The sequence below is a fragment of the Serinus canaria genome, chromosome 7 (genome assembly GCF_022539315.1).
Source record: "Serinus canaria isolate serCan28SL12 chromosome 7, serCan2020, whole genome shotgun sequence".
Lineage (NCBI taxonomy): Eukaryota > Metazoa > Chordata > Aves > Passeriformes > Fringillidae > Serinus > Serinus canaria.
The window spans coordinates 1,288,972-1,311,910 of NC_066321.1; the positions used below are offsets into that span (position 1 = coordinate 1,288,972).

General features: G+C 49.5%; 1 protein-coding gene across 4 annotated transcripts in view; it reads left to right on the forward strand.

Moving 5' to 3' along the window:
* The first annotated feature begins 1,056 nt into the window (after positions 1-1,056).
* The window catches only part of CACNB4 (calcium voltage-gated channel auxiliary subunit beta 4), a 49,050-nt gene continuing 27,167 nt past the window's right edge, over positions 1,057-22,939 (forward strand). For all 4 annotated transcript variants that reach the window (XR_007778017.1, XM_030241312.2, XM_050977075.1 and 1 more), the window contains exon 1: positions 1,057-1,185. Coding sequence is in view for 3 of the 4 variants with exons in the window: in XM_030241312.2 (XP_030097172.2) it covers positions 1,141-1,185 (45 nt within the window). In the remaining variant the exon portion in view is untranslated. The remainder of the gene's footprint in view (positions 1,186-22,939) is intronic.

Consider the following 22,939-nt stretch of genomic DNA (forward strand, 5'->3'; position numbering starts at 1 on the left):
AATAGGAAGCGTTTGTGAAACTGCAGTGGTGGATCAGATTGCACTGAGGATGAGATTTTAAGTAATTGTTTTAATAAGAGTAGGAAGTAAATTGTAAATTAGTTCTGTCATTAGTGTTTAATTATTTATTGACTTTTTAATCACGTAGTGTTACACCAGAAGTTTAATTTGTAGAGCTCCAGGAGGAACCTGTTTAGAGATTTTGTTTCTTAATTTAGTTGTAAATCAGGTTCACACTTCTGTTCTTCTAATTCTTGGTGTTTAGGATTTGGTTTTCTTATTTCCAGACATTGTGTGTATGTGGTTTCTGTTAATTCTTACTGTTTAGTCTTACTGGTTTCAGCGTTTAATGGTTTCCAAATATTTTTGGAGGGTGGAGGGAAGGTTTTTTTGGAAACCACCCGCTGTTCCTTGGAGTCTCGAAGAAGAAAGGCTGTATTTTATTGTAAATAAATCCCAGGATTTGGCTGGAAGGGACCTCTGGAGACCATCCAGTCCAGCCAGGGTCACCTGGAGCAGGTGACACAGGAATGTGTCCAGGTGGTGGGAATGACTCCAGCCCTCCCTGGGCAGCAGTTCCAGTGCTCTGCCCCCCTCATGGAAAGATGTTTTTCCTCCTGTTGAGCTGGAACTTGTGTTTTATTTTATGGCCATTGCTCCTCCACCTGTCACTGACACCACTGAACGGAGCCTGGCGCCAGCGTATTTTGGAGATATTTGTATGCATTAATGCGATCCTACCTCATTCTTCTCTAGACTATACGGTATTGTTTATTGTAGACCAGTTTTATTACAAATAAGCAAGGGTCCGCCGCCGTGCTGGCCGCCCCCGGGGGCACAGCGGCCGCCGCCATCAGCCCGTGAGGAGCCGTGAGGCGGCGCCAGCGCGCAGCGCTGCTCGCGGCCGGCGCGTCCCAGCCAATGGCGTGTCGGCGCCGGCGCGTCCCAGCCAATGGCGCTGCGGCGGCGGCGCGGCTCAGCCAATGGGGGGCGGCGGCGCGGCGGGCGGGAAGCAGCGGGGCAGGCGGGGGGGCTCCGGCGGGAGGCGGCGCCGCCGCAGCGCTCAGGGAGCTCGGCCCCGCCGCCTCACCGCGCTCCGCCGCCGCGCTCCCCGGCCCTCCGGCCCCGCACCGGCTCTCCATGTACGACAACTTGTACCTGCATGGGTTTGAAGACTCGGAGGCGGTGAGTGCTGCGGGCGCGGGGCGGGGGGCACGCAGACCCGCGCGGGCGGGCTGGGTGTCCGTGCTGCGGGCGCGGCGCCGGGGGGTGACCCTGTGCTGCCCCAGAGATGCCGGGACGGGCTGCTGTGCTTCCCTAGGGAATTATCCCTCCCCGGCATCCCTCGCAAAATGGGTCTGTGGGAGCACGGAGCCCCCGGTGCCGCGGTCGGACGCCGCGGTTCCGGAGCGTTCCCCGCCGGTGCCCGAGTGGGTGTTTTGGGGTGTTTTTGGGCACGCCGGAGAACGGCCGGGATCGCCGCGGCGATGGACACGCTGCTCCATATTAAACAGGGATCCGTTACATAAGGCGGTGTGGACAGCTCGTAAAATACATTGATAACAACATAATATAGAGTGTACGTCAATGCAGACGTATGTATGGTATGATGTGGTGTCCTCAGGAGAATGGATGGGTCCTGGAGGGCTTCGGATGAGGAATTTTTTCCTGCCTGTGTCAGTGTTGGTCTGGAAGCGCGATCCCTCTTAAGTGTTACCTCAGTTGTTTTAGCATCCCTTTATTTCAGGCAGAGAGGAACAACAACTGGGCAAAATTGTCATTAATGCAATGCACCATGTTGAGAGGAAATCCTGTGTATTGGAATCCTTCCGAACTGGGTATTTGAATTATTTCAAAACTCTGCTGCTTAGAAGCCTGGAATGGTTTGGTTTGGAAGGGTTTAAAGCTCATCTCGCAGGCAGGGAGACCTTCCACCATCCCGGGTTGCTCCAAGCTCTGTCCAGCCTGGCCTTGGACAGTTCCAGGGATGAGGAAAGCTCTGGGTGAATTTAGAAATTCCTGCCCTTTTGGTATGCGTGTGTTAACTTTCACTGCCGCTGCTCACAGGCTGCCAGGCCGTGTGCAGATGAGTGTGGTGGTTCCTTTAGGGATGTGATTGGGGATCCAGCTGGATGATTCTGTAAACCAGGCAGATTGTGAGTCCTTGGGAGCTGTTCTCCATCCCGAGTCTGCCTTGTGCTGGTTTAATGTCTTTCAGCAAAGTCTAACTGTCCTCTTAAGACAACTTAGAAGTGCAGTATTGGGGCTGAGAATACTGAGTTGCTGGATGGTGGTTGGTGTAGAAATGTGTAATTTATGAAATTTTATCAGAGAATGCAGGTAAATGTGTGCTGGGTTTAAAGGTGCTTCCAAGATGTTCAACTCCATGCATCCCAGAATCCCAGGGGATTGGAAGGGACCTCTGGAGATCTCCCAGTCCAACCCCCTACCAAGGCAGGGTCACCTGGAGCTGGTGACACAGGAATGCATCCAGGTGGGTCTGGAATGTCTGTGGAGACCCCACAACCTCCCTGGACAGAGTTCCAGTGCTTGCCCACCCTCCATGGAAAGAAGTTCTTTCTCATGGCAAGGTGGAATTTCTTGTGGTTTAGTTCATATTTCAGTGAACCCCAGTGATCTCTTCCAAGAACGTTATTTGGGAAAAGCAGCTTTAATGGCACTTGTTGCACACACATCTGGGTTAGGATTTGTGCTGGAAGAATTGTGTTTATGGACGAGAGGAACTTGGTCTTTAGATGTCCACTTGGAAGGACTGGGATGAAGAAGTCATTTCCAGACTCCCTAATACTCTGTTAAGCAGTTTATGATAATGCAGTTTTACAGCTGTTTCAATTTTACAGCCTCTCTGTAACTGAGAATGCTTTTGATAGACCTAATTTCCAGAATCACAGGAATATGTGAGAATCTCCCTTTTCTTAATTAAAAGACCCCAAACCTTAAAAGCAATCTGGATCTCCCAGTTGTATGGAAAAACGGGAGGCCATAAACCCCAAAGGCTCAGGCACAAAGCAGTTAAAATTCCCCGAGTGTTTGTTTGCTTTATGCTCCCGAACCACTTGCTTAAAACATTAAACCTTATTATTTTAGCTCCTGACTCAGGGATTGGGAATGCCTGCTGAGACAATATCCTGGCAAACAGGTAGTGGGGATGGGTCACATGAGTGCCACTTTGTGGCCAGAGAGGAGCCAGGGAGAGGATTGAGACGGTGGAAAATGAATTGTGGTGGAATTCTGGTTCCCTGCGGTGTGGAGCAAACAACTGCGAGCGTGCCGAGATGACAGCAGAGCCTCTGCATTGTTCTGGTTTAGGACCTGGAAGGCTCATCCTGCAGCTGGAGAGCTGGAGCAGCCCCGGGCTTGGATCCTCCTTCCTCCCCTGGAGCACCGGGAGCCGGGAGGGAGGGCTCTGCTAATTGCAGCGCTTCCAGCACGGAATAAACCACAGCTACATGAGTCACTAGCACGGGAACGTCTGCCTGAAGTGGGCATTTGCCCTCGTAAAACCCATCCAGCCTGTGTGCAGAACGCAGCTTGGATTTGCATTAAAAGCAGAAGTGAATGGGCAGTGAGTGGCACTTATCCCCAGTAAACATGCTCACTTTTGGAAAGGTGCTATAAAATTGATACCTAATCTCTCCTGGTTCACCGCTCAACAACAAACATATTTCTTAACAGTGAACAGATATTTCCATGATTTTTGTAACAGCATCTCTTATCATAATGTGTTTGTGTGTGTACATATATATAAAACAAGCAAAAATACCATTTTTATTGATGGATATATGAAGAAATGAGACTGTGCATGGTATTACAGTCCATTACCAGCTGTGATGATTAACGTGAAGTAGATGATGCAGTGAGGCTTTTTGGAGGAGGAAATTACACTGCTGAAGCTGAGGAAAACTCCCAGTGACTGTAGACAAAAAGTCGTTTCCACGTTTAGGACAAGAGGTGCAGGGATATGGGAGTGAACAAGTTCTGCAGGGACAGGTGTCCTTGTCAGGAGCACAGAAGGATCGAGAAGGCATCACCCTAGGGAGAAATATCTTCCCACTGAAGAGTTTTCCCTTGCTTGTTGTCCTCCCTTGTGATTTTTTGATTTTCAGGCCTTTTTAAAAATTCTTTGGGTAGCTCTAAACAGGGTCACCCTTTTGGGAATTAAAGCTTGTTTGCCTTGTAGGGAAGCATTTCATGTTCTTGATCACAAGAGGATATAAAAGCCCCTTAGCACAGGGGCATAAGGCAGCAAGATCCCCTGGGCAAGCAAATAATAAATGAATTTTGTTTTACCTCTCACTGTTAGGAACTCACTGTCTGTGGTGGGGAGGGATTGGAATGCTGCTCCATCGCCAGTCCAGAGTTTCTCTTGGATTTCGGGAAAGACTCCACCTCTTTCAGAAACAAACTTCAGTGAAACCTTCCCATAAGAAATCACTTTTTTCTTCTGTAAAATTACCTTTCCATTAAGGCAGCATTTCATTAAAAAATTACCTGCAGGAGTTAGCAACAAGTCCCCTGCGATAGAGAGTCCATCGCAGTCCCAGGAACAAAACCTGGCTCGGGTCAGTGTTTGTACCCGCAGAACTGTCAGAACAGCCCCTTTCAGCTCGTTTGCTTCTGTTTATGCCTTCAGAGCCACACCTGAGCATGTGAAACACCTTTCCTCGCCTCTCGGCGTGTCAGCTTCAGGCTTGTCAGCCCGTGAGAAGTTTATCTGGGCTTCTTCACTGCCGTGTCGGGGCGGCTGCGCTGGGAGGAGCTGCGGGCGTGGGCAAGCTCGGCTCGGCTCAGCCCGGCTCGGCTCGGCTCGGCTCGGCTCGGCTCGGCCCGGCTCGGCTCGGCTTGGCTTGGCTCTGCAGCCGGCAGGGAGCAGGGGCTGCCGGTGTGGGGTCAGCGAGGGCCGATGTGGGGTCAGTGAAGGAATGGTCTGGGGTCAGCGAGGGCCGATGTGGGGTCAGCCAGGGGCAGCGCAGCGCTGGGAGGGGCCGGGAATGGAGGGAGGGCGCGGTGCCAGCGCTGCGCGGAGCCGGTGCCAGCCGCAGGCGCTGGTGACAGCCCCAGGCGCTGGTGACAGCCGCAGGAGCCGGTGACAGCTCCCTGCCTTTCCCCCTGGTCATCCCGTGCTTCCCAGGCGGGGCGGCTCTGCCTCCTCCTGTCCCAGCCATTTAAAAAGGCATTTCTCTCATGCCTTCGTCTTCCACGGGGGATTTTGAAGGGCAAGTTCCCATTGATTGGATTTCCACGTGGCACCTCTGACCCGTACAGGAGATGGAAAGGTGGCTTTGCTTGCCCTGTGTATCCCTGTTGTAGCAGATTTTTTTAGTAACTGCTTTGACTTACTTGCTCTATCCTCCTCTCCTGAGCCATAGATGCACCTTCTTTCCTTGACCTCTTTTAGCTGTTTGACCTGCATCTAGCCCTGCCTGGCTTCCCTTGGCAATTCCCATCCCTGCATCCACAGCCTCCCTCCTACTGCTGGTACCAGAGCAGGCTCTCTGTGAAGCAGGACTTTGCTGTGCTGCTGTGTGAGCCAGGGTGATGCTCTTCTGTGCAAGTTCAGACCCTGAGCAAGGGTTAAACAAACACCTGTGGTGGGATTCATGCCCACAAAAGTATTTGAGATTCTGAAAGGGGTCTTTCCTCTTTCCTTTGGTGTTTATAGGGACTAAGCACCAGTGAGATCAACCCAGGTAATTACTGGTCCCAGTTTGCCATGAGCAGGACAGTGTGTGGTGCTGCATTATAACAGGGCTTGTCTCCAGTTACTCCAGTTACAATTCTTGAGAGCATTGCTGAGAATTTTTAGGAAAAAGGTGATGGGAATAGTGGGGAAACACTTTCTCTTCACTGTGTGAATGGTCAGCACAGCATTTTGAGGACACTGTAGTCCCCTACTTTTTCAGTGACATTGCTCCTCAAACTGCCATTCCTTCTGCTGCCAGCTTACACATTCCTCATGGCACCTGAGACAAGAAGATCTTTGTGTGCTGCTCAAGCAGAAAAGGTGATTATAGAAAAACAAACCTTGGTGGGGAAGTTCATATCCAAATATTGGATTTGTGTCTGGTGCCTCTGTGATTGCTAAAGGGGGAGGAAAGGTGGGCTTTGCTTGCTCAGTTGTTGTGGGTTGAGTAACCATCAAAATGTGTATTTAAAAGTATTTTCATGCTGTCTCTTCAGTGATCATGTGCTGGGTTTTGCAGCATCCAGTTCATTCTGTAGAACATCTTTGTACAACAGGCAGCTGAGAGCAAGCAGAAGCTTTATCCAGCTGCCAGATAAAACCTGGGACTTGCAGTGGGTTGGTTAGAAAGGTGTCAGTGGTTCTTGGGTTTGTCAAGTCCACAGGGCACTTCTGAGATTGTCAAGCTGAAGGTTGGTAGTTGAGATGTGATGGTTTTTTAATGTGTCTTGATGGATTTTGCAGGCAGGGACACCTTGCTGTATCCCAGGTTGCTCCAAGGCCTGTCCAACACAGCTTTGAACATTTCCAGGGATGGGGCAGCCACAGTTTCTCTGGCACCCTGTGCCAGGGCCTCCCCACCCTCCAGGGAAGGATTTTTGCCATGGATAGGAATGTGAACTGGGAGAAGTTTGCAGGGCTGTTGGTTTGCTGGACACCCTTCTCCTGCTTCTCCTTGGACTTGACCTCCGAATTTGCCCCTTTTGATTAGTGCAGATTCTAGTGTTGAATCCAAAAAGGCTGGAGGATGTCAGGACCTAGGCATGCAGGATCTTCTCCCTAACCACTTAGCTACTTGCTGCTTGTTTATGTAGGATTTTTCGTTTCAGATGTGTGCTAAGCTCTGCCTTGTTTGGGACAATAATCAATATTTTCCAACAAAAAGAGATTATCCTCTGCCCATTATGTCTCCTGGATTCTGATTGCAATTTGGCTTTTACATGGTCAGAGCTTCTGTGTGTTTTTGACAGTTTCAAATCTGTTTTCGTTTCTATTAGCCCCTAATAGACTGCCTTGACTAATGAATCATCAGCTGCCTGATATTTATCTTGTGTGGAAAGGGCTGCCTGAGAAGCTGGAAGGTGGTTTGTTAGGGGGTTTGCTGGGGTGGTTTTGCTTAGATTTTCCTCCTAAAATATCCAAAGTTCTAGTACTACAGCATTAGGTATGCTTGCCTTGCTTTGTGCTCTTGTGAGGATGGTTTTCTGTGTGACTCAGATCTTCTGTTCGTTAAATGCCACATTGTGATTTGATAGTATAGTAGTCAAATAAAACACTCAGGAAGAATCATAAGTCATTTTTATAAATTGCTGCTTGCTGTTTCCATAGAGGTGCTTCTTTCATACTGGAATACCAGAAACACATTGAAATTAAATGGGAAAAAAAAAGAAAAAAAAAAAAGAAAAGCTTCAAGCCATCTAAATGAGAGGCATAAGGAGGAATAGGTAACAGAAATAGATAATTTTGTGTTTGCAGTTCCAGCTGCAGGTCAGAGCTCAGCTGATGGTCCAAGATGTGGTTGCTAAAGCTGAGTTCATATGGAGCACCAAGGTGTATGATGAACTGTGGCTTTATCCTGCTTTTGGATTCGTGGTGCTGAACTCCTGCCTGGCTGTGGAGTGCAGCCAAAGCCACAGGGCCCTCTCAGCGCTGTGCTGCTCCTGGGTTGCAGATTGCTCTCCAAATTGCCCGGTGCTTAAGGAAATGCTGCTGCTGGGAAGTGGAAGCAGCTCTCCCTGGGCTCAAGGGCATTGGAGGGAGGAGTGTGGCTCTTGGTGCTGAAGGAGCACATCATAGAAATAATAAATAACAAGGGAAGAAGCTTAACCTAGGATTTGTTGATGGCATGGCTTGCTTCCCTATCTCCCAAAAACATGCTCTGCTTGGGAGACCCTGAGCTGTTGGATGTTTTCCCTTGGAGCATGCATTTATAAAGATAGGCGAGCCTGATTTTCCAAATCAGCACTTTACCCAAATGCAGATTGCTTTACAAACAGGACAACTGCTCATGGTCATTTGGAATCCAGTGATTAATTCCAAAATGTCATTTAGCTGGCGGGGTGCTGAGTTCCATAGGGATCACAGGTGGTGTCAGGATTTGCTTGCAGCCTCTCCTCAGCTCCTTCTTTGTATTTTTCCACAGTGCTTTGTCACTGGTTTTCATGCCAACAGCGAACTGGTTTGAGCTCTAGAGTGTCTTCTTTTGCCATGTTCTTTCCTTCTTTTCATATCTCAGCATAAATACCCATTCAGGTGCAATATGTGAGCACAGTGAGCAGCTTTGTCTGCCCCATGGTACTGATCAAGTAAACTGGATTTTTGATTTGGAGGATATTCCAATGTCCAGAGCCAGCCATGGAGAGCTGGAGGAAGCCAGCAGTGCCTGAATTTGTGAATGCACAGGATGTAAATCTGCTTTTTCTGTTGCTCTCTAAAGCCTTGTCAGAAGGGGTTTGAAGTGTCCTGAGGAGAGGATTCAGAAAGGGCAGTGGTGGCCACAGGTTCTGCTCTGCTGCTCAGGAGGATTTTAATTTTCACCAGGGCAGAGGAGAGGAGGACAAGGGGCTGCTCTTCTGATTTGGTTTGTTTGGGTTTTCTCTCCCTAAAAAGTCCCACAGGACAAAGGCTCCATAAGTTACAGAAATGCAGCTATTTGGTTGTGCTGCTTCACCAGCACGGGGAATGCAGCCTGGCAGGGATTTGATTTATTACAGCAACAAGGCAGAAATCATGAGGAAAAACCACTCCCTATCATCGTGCTGAGTACTGGAGGGGTGAAGTGGTGTTTGAACAAGCTGCTAATGCCTCATATAAAGCTTCACAAGCCTTTCTATTCTGGGAGAATTCTGCCTATACCAAATACATTTTCCCTGTGAGTCCTCCCTTGGATTTTCCCGGTGCTGGGACATCTCCCTGCAAATGGACTCTGCTCAGCTCCTTTGTGCTTCTTTCTGCTTCCTCCCAGGGGCTGTGTGTCCTTGCTGGAGTGGCATCACAGTCAGTGATGGCAGTGGCAGAGATGTCCTGTTCCCTTGGGAAGTGTTGCTGTGGGTGCTGTGCCAGGTGCTCTCGGTGTAGAGGTGGCTGCAGGATTTAGTTTTCAGCAGCAATGTCCTTTATGGCCAGAAACAAGCCCTCAGCCCTCATGGGACAGGCTCTAGGCTGAGGTGGCCAAGGCATCCTCCCTGTCCCTTTTCCTTTTCACAGAGCCAGGGACAACCTGAATACTCCTGGGCCTAACAGTTCAAACTTTATCACAGCCTTTAATCTCTTAGAATAAAATTAAAATCATGTTTCTAAGGGTTATTCCCCTGTGCTGCTACTTTATAAGTGTCTCCTTTCCATGCATGATTTCTTGGCAATACATTAACCCCCATTCCCACTGTGGTTGGTGGATTCCCTGAAGAATGTCTCTCTCTTGCTTGGGAAAACAATGTGTTCTGACAAATCACCAGTTAATCTGTGATATATAGGTCATGAGATACCGTGATAAAAGTTTATGTTCCAGGACAATTAGTGCTGAGCTCATCAGGTCCTGACAAAACAAGCCCCAGCATCACCCTTGGGCAGGGATGTTTCAATTATGACCAATAACTGGAAAATCTCACCAAGGAAAAAAAAGCCAGTGGCAGCTTGGCTCAGCCTCTGGCAGCAGTGAGACCTTTGTGTGACAAAGCTCAGGAACAAAGCTGCCACGCTCCAGGGGTGACAGATCCCCTGGAAATCAGTGTCCAGGGCACACCACAGAGGAGGTGGCTGGGATGCTGTGGCTGTACTCACCTGCCCACGAGGTCCAGCTGGATTCAGGGAAGGTTCCTCCAGTGTGGGATACAGCCAAGCTGCCAGCTCATGTTCTGTAAGCAGCGTTACTAAAATGTGCCACTGAAGTGTCTGTTGGAACAGACAAAACTGCTTCAAAGTAAATTTATTTCCAAAGTTTCTGACAGGTAAGGGAAGTAGCTTTATCCCCACTCCCTATCTAGTTAAAATGTTCTCAAGATGTTTTTGCACACCATAAACCAGGAATGTTGGAGCTCTGCACTTGTTATTGATCTCATTGGAAAATGAAGGGGGTATTGACAGATGGAAAAACAGACAAATGAGTTATACTGTGCCCCCCTCCATTTTTCCATGCTAATTACAGCTGTCTGTTGATGTTTTCTAGCTGCCCCAAGGAGCAGAGTGGTTGTAAGTGCAGGAGTACATTGCTGAGTAGCTCCTGTGTTCTGCCTGGAGCAGATTCATTCCAGGAATGCATTAAGTGATATTTCCCTTTAATAGATCAATGTAAACATCCAGCGTGAGTGGGAGGCTGGGAGGAGAGGAGTCACGCACTACAATATTTCCCCTTACACATTCAAAATTCATGCACTGCTGGTGGATATGTACAAGTTGTTTGGAGAGGTTGGCTTAGGCCTTCAGCCTTTGGATGCCCTTTCAGTGCTGATGCTGAAGGTGTTTTGCCTGTTAGAATATTTAAAAACCTTGTTAAATGTTTAGCTTCCCTACTCTGTACTGAAAATACCACACAGGAATCTTTTTGTTGGCTTGCTTAGAATCCCAGCTTGGTTTGGGTTGAAAGGGACCTTGAAGCCCATCCAGTTCCTTGGGCAGGGATACCTTCCATCATCCCAGAGCCCTGTCCAACCTGGCCTTGGACACTTCCAGAGACAGGACAGCCACAGTTTCCCTCAGCAGCCTCTGGATATACCACACAAACCTGTCAGATTCCACAGACTCTGTGCTGTCTGCAGGAAGAAGCTCTGTCCTGTGATTTCTTACTCAGGTTCTCTGCATGCAGGCAGTACCTGCTGAGCGGGAAGACGCCTTCAAAGGGATGTAGCTTTACAGAGATATTTTGTGTCTTCCTTCACAAGTGAGAATTTAATTTATAAAAGATGTATGAGATCTCTTTGGTATCACAATTGGATGTTTTACATTCCACAACAACATGTAATTATTCATAAAGCTTGTCTGCCTTTCTTCTGGATGGTCTGATCTCATACAGGTAAAGAAATCCCAGCTGTATCCTCAGAGTAACAACCACAACAGTGCAAATAAATACAAACACTGCAGTGTTGTTTTGCTGAGAACTGATCAGTGAACAGATCTCTCCAAAGGCATCACAGCTTTTCAGGCTGGTTTTGCTGAACATTTTCAAACCAATCTAAAACAGAAATACGTGTGCCTTTAAATCTGAAATTTGGGGCCAGAACTGAACAGAGGGATAAAACCAAACGTAGCTTTCAGAGGAGCTGCACTGATATATTTCAATGAAGTGCAGCCCAAAAGTCCTGATGGCTGCACGTTTCTTTCAGCTGTTAAATAATTCCTCCCTTTGCTTTTTCACCCAAGTGCAGTTGCTGCATTACTTGCAAAAATAAAGAAAGGAAAAGAAGCCACTTGCCAGCAGCTGGGAGCTGAAGCAGCTTTCTCCCATCCCAGCACTTCAGGAAGGCAGTCAGCAAAGTGCTTTCCCAAGTGGCTGCTGCCTGCCTGGGTCCTGCTGCAATCTCTGGAGAGCTGAGGGACTTGGGGGGGATTTGTGTTCATTTTGTTTCACTCCTTTCTCTTAGAGCACGTCCCTCTGTGCCTGTGCCCAGAGCTGTAATGGTGCTGCTGCCTCAGAGCCTGGCTGAGGTGCTGCCAGGGGGGAGGAATGAGCCACCTCCTGCTCCTCTCCTGCTTTCCTGCCGGCAGATCCAAGGGAGCTGGCCAGGCTGCACGGACAGGAGGAGCAGCCCCTCCTCCCCAAGGCTCAGCACGTTCTTCCTCTCATTTATTCGTGTCCCTTCAGTAATTTGGGGATGTCAGCAGCGTGCCTTGAGCAGCTCCGTGCACGTTTTGTGATGGAGGTGGGGAAGGGGCTGTGTCAGGGTACCTCAAGAGGGATACAGACACAAATGTGTCTGTCAGGAGCCAGCTCGAATCCTGGCTGTGCCTGTGATGCTCTGTGCTCACTCTGTCCTTCCCTGCTGGAAAAGATGTGCAGAGGACAGGAACTTTGTAGGAATGCAGGAATCATAGAATGGCCTGGATTGGAAGGGACCTCAGAGCTCTTCTCCTTTCGCCACTCCATGGGCAGGGTCACCTTCCACTGTCCAGCCTGGCCTTGCTCACTTCCAGGGATGGGGCAGCCTCAGCTTCTCTGGGCAGCGTTCCTGGGGAGGAGGCACATGAGCTCTGCCTCCAGGGGAGACCGGGATTTTGTACCTTCACTCTGCTGTGTATGGGGCCGGGGGAAAATCCTCCTTTGGGGCTGGAAGCTGAGTCTGGGTGCCCAAAGCAGACCTTGTCCTCCCATCCATGGAAGTACAGCCCGTGCTGGGGACAGAGCGGGTGCACTGTCCCCTCCCTTGCCGTGTCTCAGGAAGCTTTGGCTGTTCCCACGGGAGAGCTGGGGCACAGCAGGGGCTGTGGCTCATCCCTTGGTGGGAGCCCTGGCCGAGCTCGGGGGGATGCTCATCCCTGCGGGGCCGAAGGTGCTGCTGGAGCTGCTGTGGCACCTCCTCCTCCTCCTCCCCAGCGCTCCTGCCGCTGCTGCCTGCGGTGTCCGCAGCATTCCCGCCTGCTGGGCACAGGGAGGGGGATGCTGGGCACGGCAGGGAGCCGCTCTGGCAGCGGAGCACACGGAGCTGTGCCCTGCTCACGCTGGAGCAGTTCCAGAGCGGGAGCAGGGACAGCGCGGCAGGAATTGGATCATCCTGCAGGTCTGTGCTGGGGGAAGTGGGATGTGCACAGCAGCCACTGCGGCTGAACACAGCCCTGATCATCCCCACAGGAGCCATCGACACTACGGCTTCCAGGGAGAGAGCTCCTGGCACGGGAAACGCACGGAAAGGAGGAAATAACAAACAGTTCGTGCTCAAACGCACCAGAGAAATGCGAGTTGAGCCGGAGCCGCTCCTTCCTGCCGGCAGCGCAGGGCACCGGCACTTGCAGGGAATTACTGTGGAGCACGGAGCTCTCCCGGTGATCTGTGTCCTGCAGGGAGTGCCAGGGATGCACTGACACATAACCTGTGCCTGGTCCATCCCCAGGCCCTGCTATTTGTGTGCCTGGATCCGTGTCACATTGTCACACAGGAAATCTTGCTCCAGCAGCTGCAGTGCCAGGGGAGGGCTCTGGCCAGCACCAGCAGTTTGGTACTGGGGGCTTTGCTTTGTTCAGGGCAGAAAGGGAATTTGGACCTTCCTGCAGTTCAGCCTGGTTTTTGATTGACATCCTTCCCCCTCCTCCTTCTCTTTCTTTGGAAATGCAAGGAATGGCTTTGTCAGTCAGGTACTTCCCTGGCCAGGGGGAGCTCATTCAGGGTAATGTCAGCCACCACCTTCCAATTTTGGGATGAGTTCCTTACCTGGGGCTTTTCTACTCTGGCTGCTCATCTTGGAACATTTTCCTTCTTCCTGCTGGATGTTTTTCTGTACCTTTGACCAGGCTCTGGCTTCACTCATCATGCCTGTTCCCTGCCTTTATGATTGCATTTCACTGCAGATTTATAGGGCACCAGCAGAACCTTTGACATTTTCTTTTGGAGCAGATATACCTCTGCTAGAGTATCCCAAAATAATGGCAAAGCTTTTTTAAAGGTTTTAAATCTTGTCAAGATTGATTCCACTCCTGACAAGGTTGGTTTTTTTTTACCTTCTTTCAGCAAAAAAACCACCAATATCCAGGTGTTTAAGGTTGTCCTGTTTGCTCGTGCAGATTCGTGTTTACTGGTGCATATGAGAACTGTGATGGAGAAGGAGTTTTTGCTCAGAATGAGACCATCAGGGTCTTTCTCAGTTAGTGCTTATGCCAAATCAAAAGGGTTGTGAGTAAGATAGTGATTCCTAAAGGATTTTTTCTTGATGGGAATGCTTGTTGGTTGCTGGCAAGAAGGAATATTAAACTATTGTTTCTCCTAAGATATTTCATTAAGAATCCATTTCGTAGATTAAATTGGAGGCAGTTATTAAAAAATAAAATTTGTCTTTGAATTTTTAATGTTTAACTCTCTAAATTACTGTCAGTCATCAAATCCCAGAATGGGTTGGGTTTGAGGACCCTGATGACCAGATAGTCATAAGAATTTGGGAAAATATGTTCACACAATGTGAAAAAAAACCAGATTTATGGTGGTTGCATTTGAGATGTAGCACAAAGTTCTGGCTGTTCCCTCCTTGTGGGTTTGTGTTTCCAGCTATCATTACTACCTTCCCATTTATCCCAGCAGGGAATACATGGAGGGACTATTTTGCCAGTGGCATCCCCAGATTTTTTTAAAACCTTGGGTATTTCTTTGTTCCTGCTTCTCATTTCCCAAAATAACAGTTGCTTGATTGTTTGTCCTGTGTTCTGTTGGTCCTCACAAACCACCTGGGAATACTGATAACAACAAATCCCTCTCACAGCAGTGCTTTGTTTTCAGTGTGTGGAGCAATATCCAAGTGGGAACAGACATGGGAACAACAGAATTATCAGTGGGGGACATTTCCCCCCATTTTGTGCAGTAATGATAAAATCCAGCCAGTTCTGGGGGAGGAGGTGAGCTCAGAGTGCTCTCAGAGCTCCTGGAATTGGCCCCACTGAACTCCCAGCCCCATCCCTGGGAATTCCCAGTGGGCAGCAAAGTCCTAGAAAGTCCTTGGGCTCCCTGGTTGATTACAGCAATTAAGGACTGTAAAGTGTCACTCAAATATTACCTCAGCAGGTGACAGCAAAATGTTCTTTCTCTTGTATTTTGCTCTCAGCACGTTGAGTTTTTCGATTGCAAGGGCTCGGGGGAAGGAGTTGCTATTTCCAGCCTGCACAGCACTTGGAAAATTAGGGCTTTTTCTTCCTGAGAGATTCCTAGCAGTCCAGAAGAGCTTCTTGGAGGTTCAGCAGTCAAGTGATTTCAGGATTTGGTGCAAGAAAAGTATTCAGAGATCATGGCAGCTCATTGGGGGGGAAAAAAAAAGTTCAAAAAATAATAGAAAATGCAAAAAAAAAAATTAAATTCTCTGTTTGTAAGCCTCATTTATCAGTGTTTAAAGCAGCTTCTAAATCTCCTGCTTTGGAAGCTTTTGGAAGGAAGGAGCTAATTAAAACCATAACAAAACACAACATACCCAGCTTAGGCCCAAACTCCATCAGTTGCTTGGCTTAAATTAAGCAGCGTGAAATTCATTTCAACAATGCCCTCCCAGCATGTCACAACTCCTTCCCATTCACTACCCAGCATGAACATTTGAAACAAAGTAAAATTCCTATAATTCTGCTGAAGATGGGACTCTGGTTCTGTCTGACTCTGTGACATTCTAAACCACTTCTGTTGGAAAAAGTAAAATAAATATTTAGGGTTATTTTGGTCATGTAAAGCCTGATGGTGTGGGAAGTGGTGACACCACTCTAGAAGAAAATCAGGACACTGTAATCATCAAAATCCTTAAAAAGAGATGTATCTTCTTTAAATTAGCTGTTGGAATGAGGAAGAGCATGCAGTGAAAGCAGACAGGTGGCAAGGATCTTCTCAACACTGAGGAAAATTCCACTTCATTCCTCACATGTGGAATACCCTCAAGGTTCTTGTGCTGCACATCCCTGCTTGGGGAACTGAAGTATTCCATGTGTGCTTGAAAGAGATGGGCTGATTTTATTTGTTGGGAAGTTGAAAAACCATCTCAGCTAATGAATGGGTGCTGCTGATCAGTCCTCCAGGAGAATAAAATGAAATTTTTCCTTTGTTCAGCCTGGAGAAGAAAAGGCTTTGGGGACACCTCTCTGTGGCCTTCCAGTACCCTGAAGGGATTGTAGAGTGAGGGAGAGGGGCTGGGGACAAGGGATGGAGGGACAGGAGCCAGGGAATGGCTCCCAGTGCCAGAGGGCAGGGATGGGTGGGAGATTGGGAACTGGGAATTCCTGGCTGGGCTGGGATTGCCAGAGCAGCTGGGGCTGCCCCTGGATCCCTGGCAGTGCCCAAGGCCAGGCTGGAGCAGCCTGGGACAGTGGGAGGTGTCCCTGCTATGGCAGGGGTGGCACTGGATGGGCTTTAAGGTCCCTCCCAACTCAAACCAGTGTGGGATTCTGGGATTCTGTGGTTTCTGAGAGCAGTCCCAGCTTGGCACAGGTCATCCTCGTGGGGATTTGTGAAGGAATTTGGAATGAGTCTGAGATGGGACCTTTGAGTTTTTAGATGATGGGATTTATTTTTCTTCTGCACAGGCAGGAAGGGTGAGTTGGGCTCACACCTTCACTGCATGGCTCAGAAGGTCACAGGACCCTCAGTTACAAGATCTTTTTAAGAAGTTATTGACCAATAAAGCACTGCCAACAAGGATATTTATGGTTTTGATCCAATCCTTAAATATTTTGCCTTATGGACTCCTGTGTGAGCTTTCTGAGCCAATCCTGTTATGGCACACAAACCTACAGTGCTGCATTCTCAGCTCCTGGTTCACCTCTCTAACTACTTCTATTTTTCTGTATCTTAAACTCTGAAACTCTAAACTTTCCTCTTCCTGCCTTGATATGTCTCTACTTTAAACTATATAAATCCACATTCTCACTTCTAGCACCTGAGTTTAGAAACCTTTGCCAAGGTCTCAGATCAAATCCTGTGTTTAATTCTGAACTTTGGCTTCCAGGCCCAAAGTTCTTAGAGTTCCCTACATTTCAGGTCCCAACACATCCTGGTTCTCTCAAAGGTGACCTGGTGACAGGAGAGCCCCAGGGAGAGCAAACCAAGCTAAGCTACATGAAATGAAGAGAGAAATAGAGATAAACTGGAACAGAGTGAAATAAGAGGAGAAATGGGAGCTCATCCTCTTGCAGATCCCAAGTTAAATGTCCCTGGTGCCGTAACAAGGAGCTGGCTGGAGGTGTGATTATTTTTATTTAAGAAGTGATCCATCCCTGTGGGCAGGAGCTCTCCATCCCAGGCAGCACAGGAGGGTGATTGGAGGGTGGTTTAGGAACACACCACGTTATTCCAGCACTTCCTGGCTGAAGGCTGCATGTCTGAGGGAATGCTGTGGCAGACCACATATGGCAGCCACAGATGCCTGTGTACTTGGGAGGATGATTAAGTTTCGTTTGGGGGCAGTATTTGTAATTTATTTTTTTTCCTGGAGACTTACAGAACATTCTTGCCTTCCCAACGTGTTATGTGGGACAGACACAGAGCATCCTCCTCACAGGAGAGCTGATTTAGGATACCAGGTGCACTTTTATTATCAGGTTTCATCAAACCCAACAGCAGCAGCTTCCCCAGAGCCTTGGGAAGATCATTCAATGCTTTCAAGAGCTGAAGTAATTAGAAAAAATAAAGCAGTGTCTCTGTGCCCTGTCAGCTTTAGTTTGGAGCCTTTTATCATGGAAAAATAGCACCTTTTTTCCTCTCCTGGGACTGATGAATAGCTTTCCTGAAAAAGAGGGACCAGCTGCGGAGGGTGAAGCAAAATTCAGGCTGGAGGTGTTCAGGTGTTGATTCAGTCCCAGGTCTCACAACCTGCATTTGGAATGAAGCACAGATCAGAGCCTTCCCAGGCAGATCTTTGCTGCTTTGTGGCTGAACAAAACCATGGAATTTGAAAGGTTTGTGTGTTCAAATTTGGATCACTTTGTTGGGTGAGAACCACCTGAGCCTGTAGCCGTCCCTCTGGCTGTGATCCTCACCTGTCCCTTGGCTCTGAGACTGGTGTGAAAAGAAGGAAGAAAAGAGCTTTGGGTGTTATTTTGTGGAGGAAGATCTGGATTTTTCACCTGTGAAAAGTTCAGAGCAGCTCATCTATTCTCTAACCACTCCCTCAGGCTTTGTGTGTACCTGCAGTGCCTGCTAAGCAAAATCTTGTGCCTTGCATGTTCATTTGAACATTACCAAAAGAGATGGGAGTATTTTGGCAGTAAATAGAGATATATATTACCAATATTTTTTTTAAACTCTGTTTCTTAAATGTAGCAACACAATCTGTGCCGAACTGAAGGCAGCTGGAGAAAGGAGATAGACTGCAAGATTTGAAATCCAGGGTAGAAAAAAGAGATCAGGAAATGTTGGAAGAATTGCCCTATTTTCTAACAATTAGTATTCCCAAAGAAAAAACATGTTCTAACTACCTAGTAATTTCCAAATTGCTGAGACACCTAATGAGTTGTCTTAAATAAATTTACCAAACATATAGAAGGAAATAATTGCTGAGCATTTGATTCTGAAATCACAACTCGGTGCCAAGCGGTTGTGCAGCTGCCTTGGGTGTGCTGGGGATTCAGCAAGAAAATCATTTCCTTGGGAACTGAACCTTGTCCTGGTTGGGCTTCCAGTGCCACATCCACCTGGGAATTTGGGGAAAAGTCCCACTGAACCTCTCTGCTCCCTGTTTAACATTGCAGTAGCTGGAATGGATTTTGTAGTTCGAGGGGGATGTTACTAATTCCAGAGGATATTAAAGCAGAAGAGGGGCTGTGCTGCAGGTGTGGTCTCTGCACCCCTTTCCAGGTGGGAATAATGCTGTGCTCTCCCTGCTGCAGCTCCCATGGAATGCTCCCTCCAGCCTGGGCAGGACTCTGCAGTATTTTACTGGACACACACAGATTTTCCTGGCCCTGGTTTCCATTGCAGCACAGCGAGGTTTGCACGCCAAAGGAAGAGATCCCCACTGTTTTGTGTTTGCCTTTTAATTAATTACATCACCTGCCCAGTAATTAAATTTAGCTGCCCACCCTGAGTGCTGGGATGAGATGAGCACCAACTGTGGTGGCCACTGGTATTTAAAATGTGGGGGTTTCCAAAGTCCTCAACTTCTGGTTCTTGTTTTCATGTGAAAATGAGTTAATACCTATTTTCTGTGACCCCCATCTCCGTGACATACTTCTGGTAGTAACCTGTGAGTTAAAACTGCTCCTCTGCACCTGGACCAGGGACATCCTTGCTGGGGCTTGGAGTGAGCTGCTTCCCCAGGGAATAATCTCTCCTGTGGGTTTTGTGGGGTGTTTTGAATGGTTTCTGGAGCATCCCTGGCATATGGCAGCATATGGCCCTGCAGCCATGCCTGTGCCTGTTTGCTCTCCTTGTGCTGTGTCAGGAGCTCTGGCAGCTCCCTGGGAACTCGTCTGGGAGGGACATGGCCTCGATTCTCTGGGAGCTTGCAGAGGGCTGAGGACGCTTGGGCTTTTTCTGAGTTGAGGCTCCAGTTTGTGATGGATTTGTCCTGGGGGAAAGGGAGGATGGACTGATGGAAGCTTCCTGCCAGGGAAGGGGCTGGGAGAGCTGGGGGTGTTCAGCCTGGGGAAGAGAAGGCTCTGGAGAGATCCTTCCAGGGCCTGAAGGGGCTCCAGGAAAGCTGGAGAGGGTCTGGGGACGAGGGCTGGAGGGACAGGACCCAGGGAATGGCTCCCAGTGCCAGAGGGCAGGGATGGATGGGAGATTGGGAAGGAACTGTTTTCTGGGAAGGTGATAAGTCTCTGGTTTCCCAGAGAAGCTGTGGCTGGAAGTGCCCAAGGCCAGGTTGGACAGGGCTTGGAGCACCCTGGGCTTGTGGAAGGTGTCCCTGCCCTGGAAGGAGATGAGCTGTAAGGTCCCTTCCAACCCAAACCAGTCTGGGATTCCATGATCCCATGTCTGCTCAGATACGTTTTGTTGAGCTCCTGACCAATTTGAAAGCTTTGGAGAGACCTCTGGTTCAGCTGTTAGGTCTCTTGGGTAATCCCTGAGTTTGGCATCAGAACAGGACCTTTGGGATCTGTGGGAATTTGGCTTCCTGGGTCTTGCAGATACTGCCTTGAGTATCCAAAAACCTGTCGGGAAGCTGGGAGGTGCCAGGTGGGGTTGGTGTTGGGGAGGAAGGGAGAGGATGGCACAGAGGGTGAAGCATTCCGTGCTGTCCCCAGCTGGGATGTTATCCCAACTCCACACTCCCAGTCACTGGGTGCCTGAGGGAGCTGTGCCATTCCCAGCCCTTTGTGCTCTGCACTGCCATCCCCCTGCTCCCAGCTGAGCAGGGTGTGTGCTGAGCACAGAGCCTGTGTGCCCAGTGCCTGCTCATTCCAGGGAACAGGGAGGGGGCTGCTGCAGTAAGGCCCTGCCTGGCCTGGTGGGGAGGGCAGGAGCTCTCTGTGGGCAGGGCTGTTTCCCCAAAGGCTCTCCCTGTTGGGATGGACCCACAGCACCCTCAGTCTTTTCAGGAGAGCCTGCCTGTCATCTGGCTGATTGAAGCTTCTAATGGATTGCTGCTTTAATTGCACTAGCAGTGTGACAGAGCATTCCTTAGGGATGGAGAGAGGGCTGTGGATTTATGGCTCTTGGGGAAAAAATATTTGCAAGCTCAGTAAGTCTTTATTTTTCAGCTGTAACAGCTAAAGGTTGATTATTCCTTCAGTAAGCACAAAGGCTGGATGTTGTAGTGTGCAGGAAGAGGATTCAGTCCCCTCTTCCTGAAGTGCTAGGGCATCCCCATTCACCAGGAATGTCGTGTCACCCTTTCCACCTCAGCCCATCCTACAGCAGCTCACATGCAGGACCAGTCAGTGAGCAGGAGAATAGAAATGAGCAGACCCACTGTTCTTTCTGCTTTACCCTTCTCCCTGGCAGTTTTGGGACTGCTTCAAACCTCCACCTTTTTAGCTAAGCTGAATTACATTAGTTGATGAGAGAGGGAGAAAATAAATAATGAATTGCACCAAAAATGAATTCACAGGAGCTCAGAGTATAAAGGCTGTGAAGTAAGCAACAAGTCTTCAATTGCCTTGAATAATGTAATTATCTGGAAAAGCCTGTTTCTTTCAAATTGCCAGATCTGGTGTCACCTGAACTCACTGAAGCCCCACAAAGTTCCTCTGTATTCCAGAGGGTCGTGGGATTGGGGTTAGTAAGGGTGGGATTGATTATTGGTCCTCAAATGTTTCATGTGAAACTGTGGGCACAGGTGATATCCCCAAATGGTGAGGCTGCTGCTCTAAGCAGTGGGAAAATAAAGAAGTTAAAGGGTCTTTCTAGAGAATCCCAGAATCACCAAAGTTGGAAAAGCCCTCCAAGATCAAGTCCCAGCTGTGCCCAAACCCTCCCCTTGTCCCCAGTCCAGAGCACTGGGAGCCACATCCAGTCCTTCCCTAGACACCTCCAGGGATGGAGACTCCACCATTCCCTGGACAGCCCCTGCCAGTGTCTGACCACCCTTTCCATTAATACATTCTTCTTTTAGGAACATCTTGGTGCACAAAAAAAGAGGGGAAATGGCTTTCCTCTTTCTGTATCTCTCATTCCCTACTGCAGTTTCAGCAAGTAGGAGCTGTCAGAGCAGAACTCACTGCACTTGGTGCTGAGCAGACAGCAGTGTTTGTGTTGGATTGTTGGGCAATATTCTGTCAATATTCCACAATATTTCTGGCAATAATTCTGATCTCCAATCAAACATTTCAAACAGAACCCAAAACTCAGTACGAGTCTGGCTCCTTTTCTGCCCCCCTTGCTGCTATTTGCAGAGCAGTGCCTGATTGTCAGTGTGATGCTGCAGCTCAGCACCCTGTGAGTCACAGTCCTGGGGCTGCATCTTCCAGATAAGGCACTGGCTGTTGGGAGAGCCTTGGGAGAGCGGGGATCATGCGGCTGGGATTGTACCAATCCCTGGCACTTGGCACACGGGCACCGCTCAGCCTGGCACACAGAGCAGCCGGGGGTGGCCTGGCAGCATCAGCTGCTCTGCCTCAGGCTGTTCTCTTCTGACAGCAGTAAATAAGTCACTGTTCAACATGCACCAGTACAAACCAGTATGGGCACTGTGGGTCCAGCACAGGGCTCTGCTCCAGTTAAATTCCCTCACTGAGCTGGGCTGGAGCACATCAGACCTGAGTGAGTAAACGACCAGCAGTGCCCCAGGGGTGCCCACGTGGGCAGGAGGCCGTTGGTCCCTGGGCTGTGCCAGCCCTGGTGTGACACAGCCCCAGGGCAGTGCCTGTCCCTGTGCAGGCACTGCTGGGGCACCTCCAGGGCTGGGGACAGCTCTGGGACAAGAGGGACCCTGAGGGGCTGGAGCGGGGCCAGGGAAGGGAACGGAGCTGGGAAAGGGCTGGAGAATCCCTGAGGGAGCTGGGAAGGGGCTGGAGAATCCCTGAGGGAGCTGGGATGGGGCTGGAGAATCCCTGAGGGAGCTGGGAAGGGGCTGGAGAATCCCTGAGGGAGCTGGGAAGGGGCTGGAGAATCCCTGAGGGAGCTGGGAAGGGGCTGGAGAATCCCTGAGGGGGCTGGGAAGGGGCTGGAGAATCCCTGAGGGAGATGGGATGGGCTCAGCCTGGAGCAAAGGAGGATCCCCAGGGATCTTTTCCCTCTCTGGAATTCCCTGCCAGGAAGGCACAGCCAGGGGGGGTCGGGCTCTGCTCCAGGGAGCAGGGACAGGAGCAGAGGGAACGGCCTCAGGCTGGCCCAGGGCAGCTCAGGGTGGGCACAGCAGGAATTCCCCCATGGAAAGGGGGCTCAGGCACTGAGAGGTGTCTGGGTGAGGCCTGGCCCAGGCTGTGGCTGCCGAGTTCCCTGCTCTCTGCTCCATCCCGGAGGAAGCAGGAGGCAGAGCAGGATGTGCAGCTTCCCAGCTGGGAAGAGCTGAGCTACTGCCAGCTCCTGATGCCCCTGCTCAGCCTGGGGATGCTGCACTTGTTCCAGCTCAGGACCCTGAACTCTGCATCTTCCCAGCCTTTCCCAGCCCTTCCCAGCTCTCCCTGGGTGCAGGGTGTTCTGGAAGGAATTTTTTTGGTGTGTTTAAAATCACATCTGTGGGTGAAGCTCCTGTTGGCAAATCCTGTTCTTGGCCTGGAGGAAATCTGCCTTTCCCCAAAGGAGTATGGAGCAAGGAAAGAGCACAGGCTCATCATCAGTGGTTCTGAGCCAGCAGAATTTTGATGGATGAGGATCCACAGGGATGGATGTGGATCCACAGGGATGGCCATGGATCCACAGGGATGGATGTGGATCCACAGCAGTGGGCAGGGATCCACAGCAATGGCCAT